Consider the following 12,458-nt stretch of genomic DNA (forward strand, 5'->3'; position numbering starts at 1 on the left):
TTGGAAACCATGCCCATTCACCTGTCTAAACGCAATGGATTCAGACTATGTTAAAATACTGACAACATCCACAGAATGGTGCAAGTCCTAAGCAGCACTGTCTTGTCTCCCAAGCTGCTACTCTTGTGCCTTCCCAAACAATTTCACTCTTTTATTTTATTAAATAGAAGATTAAGCTGATGGTGAGTTAATTCCCTTTTCTCTGTACCTGTCAATTTCTGTTGCTCTGAATCTCAAAAGATTTGCATTAAAATTTTTTCCATTAAACTGCAAATGCAGAAAATCTTCCCTTTGTGACTTTTTCCAATTCTCTCTTCTCTAGACTGAACTCCATCTGGTTTATCCTAAATTATCCTTATCTGTCTTCTGGCCATTTGATACTCCAAGATTTCAGACTTCACAAATAAAAGCTTTTCACTTATATTACAGCATCATATACAACCATCACTCTTTAATGTCAGAGTTCTCACTGGTCTTCTTACTCCATCTACAACCACCACCTCACTCTTCCAGTCTACGCTCACATTTTTCCCCCTTTTACTTACGTTGTCTTCCTATGCTTTATGCAAAACGCTTTCAGCCACAGTTCCCTATCAAGACTGTATCGTGGCCTGTAAGTGTCAGCGGACTTCAATGCAACTTTATTTTCATATTCTATAGGATATGTTTCCTATGTTTTGTTTGTCCCTGCTCAGCATAAGGTCAAAAAAAGTTACCACTACACCAATACAACATATAGTACATGCACATCTGCGCACGCGCAGATGGGGGTTTTTCTGAGAGCAAGGAAGTGGTGTATTACCATCTCCTTGCCTATAAGGAAAGGAAACACCATTTCTACTTCTCACTATCCAGCACAAAACAATAAAACACCTCTGGCTATCAAGATGTATTGTGAAATTACACCTTGTTAGTTAACAAAAAGTACAGTAAACTCAAGTCAAAAGAAAAAAAAAATAGTGTTTTATTAACTACCACACTGTTATAATACACTTTAAACGTACAATAAGGTAGCCTTTAAATTTGAGGTGGTTTTAAGAATAACAAATGAACAGATTTCCAAATGTTTGTAAATAGGTGAACTGCAGTTAATTATTGTACATTTTTTGAAAATGGTATAGCACTTACAGACTGGCTATATAACTTCATTTTGTACATTTTTCTATAATTGAAAATATAAACAGTAATTAAAAAATAAAAAGAAAATTCAGCATAATAAAAAACATATATGTTTATCAGTTAAATGTACTGGATACATACAATTTTAAAGGGAAGAAGCAAAAAAGGAAAGATGGCTGATATTTAAATGCAGATTGACTAACCAAAAACTAAACAACAAACAAATAAAAACCTCATAAAACCCCTAGTTCACTATGACTATATCCATACGTTTGGGAGTACTGTCAATATGGAAGTGATTTTTCTGTTGTATTTGCATATGTTATATTTTACTGGTAATTTACATGATGGCTTTTAAGGCCCTGGCAGACAGATGTTTTTTGGAAAAAGATTTGATAAAAATCACTGCTGAGACGCAATACACCTTATTTTTGGTCCTCCAATGTTCAAAAGAAGGGATATACTTCACTATAACATTTGCCTTACCACCCAAATGCCTCAACCTATACATATTTATTTTTTTAACATTTTAAGCTTTTTAAACATTGGTTATATTGCCCACCTTGGTTACTGAAAGAATATTAACAAGACATCATTTTGGCAAATTAAATCTTAAACATGGCTTTTCAATAGGATTTAAAAGGTGACTATCCCTAGAGCTCCATGTTAAAATGTAGTTTTCAAAATCTTACAAGAGTAATGCTTAAAATATTGTACATAGTTAACCTAATTAAAATAATTAGCTTCAAAATGACAAGTTGATGAGCTAAGTAAAGCCTACACTATGTAACATTTGCTTGGAAACTTGATTTGTCAGTTATGCATAATAAAAATTCCAGTCATCAAGAAAATTACAAAATTTCTTTTATCATAACATGATTTCTTTTCACCCATCAACTTCTTTTATCTTACAATAGATAAATACCAACATGTTCTCATTTTTTTTTACACTAAACCACACAGGATTGATGCATTTGGTTAGACTACCATTTCCATCGTTAAATTCTTTTTTTTTTAATATAACTTGGTAAAATTTCATCTCTTCTAGATTCCAAAAGTACCTACAAAACCCATGCAATTTTACCATTTTAATATACTATGGAATATCATACAAAGTAAGGCATTTCAGTGTCATGTATAACCAAGTTACTGTCAATCCAAAAATTTTTGCACATCAATAAAAAGATATCTAAGAACTTAGGAACAATATTCTCCTCACTACTGTATAAAAATAACCACAATTAATAGGTATCTTGTGTAATATTTACTCCATTGTCTCGTTTCCCGAAACTGTGACAAGCTGTAAAGGTATTTCAGTGTTGGTAAGAATATCCTGATTGCTGGTGCCAGATGTGTTAACAGTTCCTATTCCTGAAACAGAACCTTGTTGAATATTTGCAAGAATAAGTGTTGTTCCTCCTGCAGTAATCAAAGTATCATCAGGTGTTGCTTCCACTGATGCCAGCACTGTACTGCTAGAGTGAATACCTTTTTTATTCTGATGCGTTTTAATGTGTTTGGCAAGGTGGTCACTTCTCATAAAGCGTTTTGAACATTCTGGACAGACAAATTTCTTCTCACCTGTCACAGAAGAAAAAAAAATGTTTTCAAGAGCATTAAAAATATCACATGTACACCAAAAACTGGGATAACTTACTGCCTCTAAGAGTCAGAATTCTAGCAACATCTATACTGAAGAAAAAAGCGATCGAACACGATAAACTTGTGTGTTAAATTTCTAGACACCCAGACAAATCCTTTAAAAGAATTGATTTATTTTTCTATGTCTTACTGAGTTTGGGAAGATCTTTCGGGCAAGCTAAAGAATATTGCCATCTCATATCCTCAGGCTGCTAAGTTTCACCGCAATTATTACCAGTAAATAACTTCTAAGAGGAGAACAAAACCTAACAAATAATGGACGGGGAAGACTATATGAGCTCCTGCAGAACCACACTTGAGACTGACAAACAAGATCATAGGGTAGTTCAGGTTTGAAGGGACTCTGGAGGTCTCTAGTCTGATCTCTCTTTAAGTAGGCTCAGCTATGAGGTCAGATCTGGTTGCTCCAGAATTTATCCAGTTTGGTCTTGAAAAATTTTAAGGACGGAGCCTGCAGAAACTCTCTGGGCATCCTGTTCCAGTGCCTCACAATGAAAAAGTTTTTATTTACATCTGGTCTGAACCTCTCTTGTTTCAACTTACATCTGTTGTCTCTCATCCTCCCACCAATGCACCACCATGGAAAGTCTCTGACTTCTTAACAGTGGCCTTGCAGGTACTAGAAGGCTGCTATCAAGCTCCTGCCTGCCCTTACTCTTCTCTTTGTGCAGCTGAATAAGCCTAGTTCCTACAGCCTCTCCTCATAAGGCAAATGCTCCAGCTTCCTGATCATATTGGTTACCCTTTAGTGAACTCAATCCTGTTGATCAATGTCTTTCTTATATTGGGGGCTGAAAACTAGATGCAATATTCTAGATGCAGTCTAACCAGTGCCAAGAAGGGGATAACCACTTCCCTAGAACTAGTGTGCCTCCTTCTGTTGATACAGTCCCGGCCACCTCTGCTGCTGGCCCTTGCTCATGTTGTGGTTGTCTATCAAGACTCCCAGGTACTTTTCAGTAGAGCTGCTTCCCAACTAGTCAGTGCTTAGCCTGTGCTGCCGGAAGGGTTAATTCCATCCTAGGTGCAGTACCTTGCATTTATCCTTGCTGAATTTGAGAATGTTCCTTCAGCCTCAGTCCCTCTGAATAGCAGCCTTGCCCTCAAATGCATTGACTGGTTGGCCCTGTTTAGTATCATCCACAAACCCAAGAAGCGTGCACTCTGTTGCCTCCTCCAGGTCAGTGATCAAGATGTTAAAACATGTCTCTTTATTGGTATGCAGGTACACTAGGAGTCACTAATGCTCTGAGCTGGATCACTCAACTAGCCTCGGTTTTTTAATCCCATCTGGCTGTCCATCCAGACAGACCATAACATCCCATCTTGGGTACAAGCATCCAAAAACACACCATTAGCTATAAAACATGACATATTTTCCACAGGCATTACAAGGACAGTTTTCTATGCAATGTAGATGCTGATAAGCACATAAATTATTTATCTATTGTCACTGGGTTTTTCAAATAGTCTAATTTTAAAAGGCAAGCATCCTGTAGAATGTAATTATGGGTTCAGTCTGTAGGAAAATAGGTAGTATAGACAGATTTTCAAATTTTATTTTTACAAACTGCTTCTTGAAAAGGTGGAAGATCTAGACTAATCTCTTTGCTTTGTATTAGAGACAAGGAGAAATGTGAACCCAGAGTCCCTAGACCACCCGGTCTAACCATGAAACTAGAAGATGCAGAATGATGCACCATCACATGCTCTTCTTTGATTTTGTGAATGACATTTAATCTGGACATCCAGCCCTTTATTTTTCTTTTTCAAAATGAGAGAAAGTTACTGAAGTTTTAAGCTGGAACAACACTTCTAATCTGGTTCAAACAAATGAAACGCATTGCTGAACCCGAATCAAAGTATTCTGATAAAACTACATTAAATATTAGCTTAAACGTCAGCTCTGAATCAGAAAAGGTAGCTGTTTTTCCTCCTCAGTCTTCCTAAAGCAACCAAAGTGTATACATAGCTGTAAGCATTAGCTGATTTTAGAAAAGTCACACTACATTAAAATCAACCCAGTACAAAGATCTGTTCTCCTCTTAGAAATTATGTATGATAGCCCTCTCCATGACATGTCTTTAGTTAAAGGCACCAGAATCAAAGACTGAAAACCTGTGTGCGTTCTTCGGTGTCGCTGAAGCTCATCGCTGCGGGTGAACCTTTTGCCACAGAACATCCAAGTACAAACAAACGGACGCTCTCCAGAATGCCAGCGGAGATGAGCTCTCAAATGTGAAGTCTTCCCATATACTTTGCCACACCCTGGTATGTGACAAATATGTTGCTTCTTTTTTCCCAAGTTGGAGCCTCTGTTAAAAAAAAAAAAAATAGGAGAGAAGTTATTCATTCTAATACATTCCTGCTAAATACCGGTCATACATATAAGTGGGGTTACATATACCAGTAGATCTCCAAACAAATCTTAGCAGCTTCCCATTTTTGTTTCAAATACAATCAGAGCCCAGTACACTCCATAAGAACCTGGAACTAAATTCTATAATGCTATCCTGATTCTGCAACAAACTATCAATTCAACTGCACATGAAATTTAAACGACAGGACTGTAATCTTTAGCAAGCATACATATACATGAAGTTGGAAATACAGTCATTACAGCAGTTTGCACTACTTTGATGTTGAAGAGCCCATATTGTAAATTTCTCCCAGTTTCAGTTTTTACCAAACCAAAGACAGTTTTGGCAAAGAAAAACACAAATTACTGCAATTGCCAAAACAGAAACTGGAGATTTTGGCAACTGGGAAGAGAACAGATGGGACTTTTGGCATCTTGGGGAAACCTGAGAAGCAGTTTGGGGTTGGAGGACAAGCATACTAACCTGAATATTCCCACTAAAATGAATGGCAGTGAAACAGCTGATCTTGCTAACATATAAATTAATTCCTTTATTATTTCAGAAAAAAAAATAAATCAAAATGAACATATACTTCACACACAGTATAATCCAGATTACTAAACTTGATGCCTTCTTTAACATACTGCCTCCCTGAAATGGTAGGTGATTGATTCAGGGGAAGCACCTAACCACGACAGGCTAACCCTTTTTTTTTTTTTTTTTTTAAATAAAATTACCAGAGAGAGATAAGAGCCTCTGACGACCCAGAGAAAAGAGATCAGTCTGGTCAGTGCAGGGCATTATGATTGATTTTAGCCAATTTAAGTGTTTGCTGCTGCTGAAAGGGGCACTCCAGGGGATAGATCTGGCTGACAACACAACTATATGAATGGTAAATGCTGGTACAAGGGAGGAGACTGGGAAAGGCAGCCAAACATCAGGCCACCTTATTAATCAGCAACATTAACTTAGAACAGCTTAAGTGGATTCTGAAATCACAATCTTGGGCACTCCATCCTCCATGACTGATTATACAATTTTCAGTTACCTCCCCAGGGCAATTTTCTTCCTTAAATTGGGGTGCTGAACTTCTGCTTAGAAGTTCAGTGGCTGAAGGATTTAAGGATTTGCCAAGCAACTATTAGATACAGACTCTCATCCCTGCATTCAGAACAACTCTGTTTTACATCTAATGAGGGTTCAGGGTAAAATGCATACACACTTTAAGGAGCTAGCACTTGGAGCAAGCATTTCTGAAGAGGCACAGAATTAACTCACTCTAAAAACTCAAAGCATCTAATGGGAATTCCAACCTAAGCACATACGTCCCTAAAACACTCCAGACAGTCCAGAAAAGTAAGAAGATAAAGCCCAATTAAGTCCTAGGAAATGTTTCTAAGAAGTCTCGATACAGAGCAATCTTCATACAGCTTCATTAGTCACTTTGTCTCAGAAGAAAAAACTATCCCTTTTACATACTAGTTACTCGTCATGACAATGTATGTTTTGACTTCAGAACAAATTCAACAGCAGCAGAAGTAAAAAGTCCAGAAGGCTTTTGACCCTGCTGTGGTAGCAGTAGACTCATATGAGCCTATGGGTATAGTAACAGAAGAGATTCTGCTTATCTATCTAATTTTTGGGGTGTTTATTGCAACCTCTCAATCCTTAGCCTCACAGAAAGTTCACCCGCTTCTCTTATCCAGCTTGTTTATAAATTTCATGTAAAAAAATTCTCTGGCATCTGACCTGACATCGTCAGCTCTTCCATCATTATTAGTCTTAGCAAGAATATTTTTGACTTAATTTTCCTTTTTCAAATGTCCCAAAAGAAGATCACTTCTTTGGACCAGGACAAACACTGCCTTTTTTACATCTCCTACCTCAGCCAAAACATCAATTTTTGCTAACCTTTGCTACATCTAAACTGTCGGGTTCACATTCTTCCATGGCCTTCCCTCAAGCCAAGACTAAAAAGCAAAATTAACTGTAATGTCAGGCATTTACCTTTTGTCCTATGCCACCTACACAAAAGCTCAATATTCACAAGTTTTGAACATTCAGCCAATCTCTAGCCATTTAGCAAAATGTCTTTAGATTGCCTGCTTTCTTTTCTAGTTTCTCAGCCTCTGCAGACGGATAGGACACCACACAAAACTCGCTCTACCTGTAACAGTTCCAGTGGCATTCATCTATCAGCCCAAGACACCCAGCTCCCCAGATTCCAAGGAAGAAATTTTCTGTATTGCTCCTTTTGCCTTACTGCAACAAGTTCCACAGTTCTCAGGCTCTACGTTCATCTTCATCTAATCACTGAGTTCTAGACAGGTCGTCTTCAGGTCCTCATTTGGTGGCTCAATGCATCCAGCAACTGTGGTGCAAAGCAAAGGAATACCCATGGCTCTTCTCAATTTAACAGCCTTGGTAACTGAAAGAAATGCTGCTACCCTGTGTCTTTAATTGTCTGTCCAACTTCATGTAACCCTAAGAAGTGCTCAACCTGTGCTTATTATAACAAAATGTATTTCTGCATTCGAGAATATATTTCTGCACACAGAATATTTTTTTGTATTTGGTATTTCATCCTCACACCTTCTCCAAATATACCGCAGTCTTCCCCTCCACAATAATCAGTACAAATCTTTTGTAACTTTGCATGATACAGTACATAAATGTGACATAAATGACATGAAATCACGTCTTGGAATAATTTTAAGATTCCTAAGTCAATCAGTTGAAGTTGCTTAATTGCACTTTTAGTCTAGACCGAAGGAAACCAAGGTCCAACTCATGGTCAGCTTACTATGCGTAGGTGGTGCAGCATACGTAATTCTAAGCACCTCACTTAACTGACAACAGAATTCCTTAGCGTGACTCTGAAGTTCAAAGTGAGGGGGACGTTAGGGATTCACAGAATGAAATCAGCAAGACTACTGCGAATGAGTAACTAAGTGTATTTATTCCACACAGCTTCATACAGGCATCCGCATGTTTGCTTCATGTGTGCTCTGAACTGACTGGATATGAGCCAGATTCTATCTGGACACTCTGCAGCTGTGACAGTCTGGCACTATGCCCTTACACGTCATGCTAAGAGGCCTTTCTTGCTGCACTGGCCAATAAGCATCATCACTGAGTAAAAGGATCTGACTCAGGACTGCTCCTCAACTGAAGTCTTCAAGTCAATTAATATTTCAGAATTTTCATAGTACATGTTAGCTTTATTAATATTGGAAACTATGTTTCTCAGTAACCATGCAGAATGCAACAGTTTGAGCAGGAGACGCCTTCATCCACTGAGAAACTGGCCTTCCAGTCCAGCATTACTTCCAGGAGAAACATCAAGTATTTCAAGGGTAAAACATACACTTATTAGTTATTTTAAGAATGGGTATTTTAGAGTCACGTACCTGAAGTGGTACTTAGAAGCACAGTTCGTCTATAGATCCAGACAGTAGTGGTTACATCTCAGTGTAATTCCAGATGTAACTGAGAGGAGGGTGAACTTTTCACCTAACTTCAGACACCCTAACTAGAATCCTACTACAGTCTGTTTGCGATCAGTCATCCTTTGAGTTACATCTCTCTCTCTCTCTCTCTCCACTTGCTTATCCCCCCATTTACTACATAAGCTTGAGGCTATAAGGTTTTAATTTACACATCTCATACATGATCCTCTTCCCTTCCTACCTTCCCCCCGCCAAGTCAGGTAAAGATAATAGTGGCTCCCTACTTCATGGGACTGGTACAAATAGAAATCCTTTGAAGACTGCAACGTAGTCTAGTTCTGTAGCAAGAGTCAAAAAAAACACAACAAAAGCCAAGAACAAAACATAGAAAGAACCCCTCAATCCCCCTTTGCATCCAGAAAACAGAAAATACAAGAAATGCCAAAACTAAGACTACACAACAGACGAAATTATGATGAAGTCTGCATATGTGAAGCCACATACTACCTTTTCCTACCCCATTCAGTGCATAGGAGGGATAGTATTCATTGAGTGAAATGCTATTCACCTTTTTCATACTGATTTAATGTGCTTTTATTGTCTTACTAGTTGTGTATTTTTTAACTACTATCTTAAATACAGAATTATTCATTTCCCCAGGGCTTTTTTTTCTTCATCATGGGCACTTCAAACACTCACAGTGCCTAAGCAATTCACAAACATTAATGAACTGATCATCTTGCAACACTCCTGTGTAGCGAACTTGAACTAGTACAATCATTTCATACATCCAAATATGAGGTAGAAACAGATTAAGGCCAAAACTGTCAAACACCCACCAGTCTGAGGTGTCAAGTTCAGTATAGCAGAAGCATATTTTCTTAGAGTACTGTAGATGTTCACAATTCAGCTCAATCGACTTCTTTACAGGAATGCACTCAGTACTTCTGCAGTGGAGAAGGTGGGGTGGATAGACAAACACCTCCAAAACTTCAGAGCACTGTCGCTGCAGTCTCGTATCATTCCCTAAACACCTTCCACTTTCTGCAATGAGTGAAGCAGGTGCCAATCATTACACAGCCCTGACTCACTCCTGGTGCATCATCCACCCCATCCACTGAATGCCACTGGGGTCATATGAAAAAAATAGTACGCAATCATGTAATTAAAAAACAAGTGATAATACATATGTACAAGGGATTAAAGTTACCCAGGATATCTTAACTCCAGCATTTGCCAACTTCCGAGTTTTCAATTTTGCAACCTTAACATCATTTTTAGAATTGTGAATGCTATCTGAAAAAATTTATAAAAGCAAATGTTCTATTATCTGAAACTCTGCAACTCATCAGCAAAGTTTAAACACAAATCAAAACTCAGAATTACGGCACTAAACAAGTAACTATAGCAGCTATGAAACATGATCTACATGTATCAGAGGAAGGAAAATATTCTTCCAAGTGGGCTTATTTCTTTTTGCTAGACTCTGAAGGAATTCTACATTCCAGTGGGAAAGTTGTTCTAGCAACTGTAGGCACTTTCACTCTTTTTCTATTTCCTCACCATTGTCTCCTTCATTATCCTGTTTCTATTCCAGTCCTAATTCTTCTCACCTCCTGACTTCCTGTCCTACTTTTCCTACTTACTTTGTACATTTGTCCTGTCCTTCCTTTACAGTAGATTTCAGATACCCACCTATCTAAACTCTGTTCTAGCTCTTATCTCAACTCCTTCCCAAATTCCCCTATCTGAGTTTCAGTCAGACTACGCCCTTCTCCAGACTTCATCAAAACCATCTCTTGGAAAGATCTTCTTGGGCTTCGACTTCAAAATTTGGTGTTATAGCAAACCCACTTAGGAGTAAGAGGATATTAAAGTAAAGATGTCTTGAAATTAAAGCCACTCTAGTTTGGAATAGATCACAAGGAAGATGGTACATGTGAAATCCCTATGTTTCCTAAGAGTACGGCCAGTGCAAAGCACATTTTCAGAGTTTTCTCCCAGACCGAAGCAAATCTCAACCCAGGGTGTACTTTGGGCAGATCTTCATCTGGACCTTATAAATGCTTATAAATATCTCAAGGGTGGGTGTCAGGAGGATGAGGCCAAGCTCTTTTCAGTGGTGCCCAGAGACAGGACAAGGGGCAATGGGCACAAACTGAAGCATAGGAAGTTCCGTCTGAACATGAGAAAGAACTTCTTCACTCTGAGGGTGACGGAGCACTGGAACAGGCCGCCCAGGGAGGCTGTGGAGTCTCCTTCTCTGGAGATATTCAAGACCCACCTGGACAAGGTCCTGTGCAGCCTGCTGTAGGTGGCCCTGCTTCGGCAGGGCGGTTGTACTAGATGACCCACAGAGGTCCCTTCCAACCCCGAACTTTCTGTGATTCTGTGATTCATGGCAGAGCCAAGGTTCACCAAGAACCCAGGAACGTCTATGCCAGGTTTCAGTGAACTACACATAGGAATTTAATAATAGGAAGCTGATGGACAAAGATGCTATATATTATTAGTTTCATTTGTGATGTAAACCTATTGTTTTCATCTTAAACATTTAATATTTACTTGCCATAGCTGCCTAAGACATTACCTCTCCGTGCTTGCAAAGAAGGTATCTAGAATACACAGTAAAAACCCACAAGAGAATTGACAACAGAAATATACAGTCAGCACTATTAGAACTCTCAGAGCCACAGGACATTGACAGGTTCTTTAAAGAGAACTCAGTAATTTACACGATAGTTCTCACACAAGTAAGATTTCCATTTTAGAGAAAAAAATATCAAAATGGACAAATTTCAGTGTACTGGAAAGAAGCCCCTGCACAATTATACCAAGCACAAAGACACCTAAATGTTTTCACTTATAAAAGGCAGCCTATTATTCCCACTTCCTTGCTTATATCCATAATTGAGATGTTTAAAAGGAAGTGTTTTGGAATAGAATAAAATATCTATAATAACAAAAAGCTGAAGAATACTTTCATGAGATATAGAATAATAAAACATGGCTTTCTGTGCAGCCCTGAAGTTCTTTATGAATTGGAACCTAGTACCTCATTATCAGCCAATCTCCACTAACTTGGACTGAAAACAATCAGCCAATTCAAAATTTGGTATTTAGAGTTATTATATAAACCTTGATTTTCTTAGGAAACCAGTGAATAAGAAAACCAGGATAACTGTATTTTTGTAACACTCTAAAGCAATCAAACTGCGGAAAAAAATGCTCAATCAGTGAGGAAATGCGGGAACACAGGATTTAATCAAGCCCTTGACATATGATAGGAAGCCAATCACGGATGTGCATATTCCAAAATACTTCATTTTCATATTATTTAGTGCAATGTTCTATCCCCCTCACTTGTACGAGGTGGCATGTAACTCCAGATTTTTCCAATTAAACCCAGTGGAGTAACTCACAGAAGATGGAATAATCTGCCTGTCCATCTACAAACCCAGAAATAAAGGTGACAGTCCTTTATTGCAGAAGCTCTTTTGCATAAGTCTCTAGTTTTCTCTCACTGCAGACAACTGCTGTTAACTAAGGCTCCTTTTTTCCTCACTCATTATTTGTTTTCGTCATTACATGCATTATATAACACTGAACGTTACCTACCTTCCACCACCTTCTTTGCAGTTGGGACATGTGCAAGCTACTCGTCGCAGTCTTTTTCCCTCTTGATGCGGTTGGTCCCCTTCCTCGTCTACCACCTGTACTCTCAAATGTGTTAGATCATTGGTATTCAGTGTAGAATCACCACTGAGCTGCCACTCTTCTGGATCAGGCTCCTCTTCTTTAATCCTAATATCTGAGAAGAAGAACAAACACAGATCCATAAGTAGCCCATTAAATAGAGAGAAGCAAA

At 38.4% G+C, this 12,458-nt stretch overlaps 1 protein-coding gene across 2 annotated transcripts in view; it reads right to left on the minus strand.

Moving 5' to 3' along the window:
• Positions 1–940: 940 nt before the first annotated feature.
• The window catches only part of SP3 (Sp3 transcription factor), a 37,373-nt gene continuing 25,855 nt past the window's right edge, over positions 941–12,458 (minus strand). For both annotated transcript variants that reach the window (XM_075430503.1, XM_075430501.1), the window contains 3 exons: positions 12,209–12,401; positions 4,900–5,096; positions 941–2,700 (listed from right to left, as the gene is read on the minus strand). In XM_075430503.1, coding sequence (XP_075286618.1) covers positions 2,384–2,700; positions 4,900–5,096; positions 12,209–12,401 — 707 coding nt within the window. In that variant the 3' untranslated portion in view covers positions 941–2,383. The remainder of the gene's footprint in view (positions 2,701–4,899; positions 5,097–12,208; positions 12,402–12,458) is intronic.

This window comes from Opisthocomus hoazin, chromosome 9 (assembly GCF_030867145.1).
Source record: "Opisthocomus hoazin isolate bOpiHoa1 chromosome 9, bOpiHoa1.hap1, whole genome shotgun sequence".
Lineage (NCBI taxonomy): Eukaryota > Metazoa > Chordata > Aves > Opisthocomiformes > Opisthocomidae > Opisthocomus > Opisthocomus hoazin.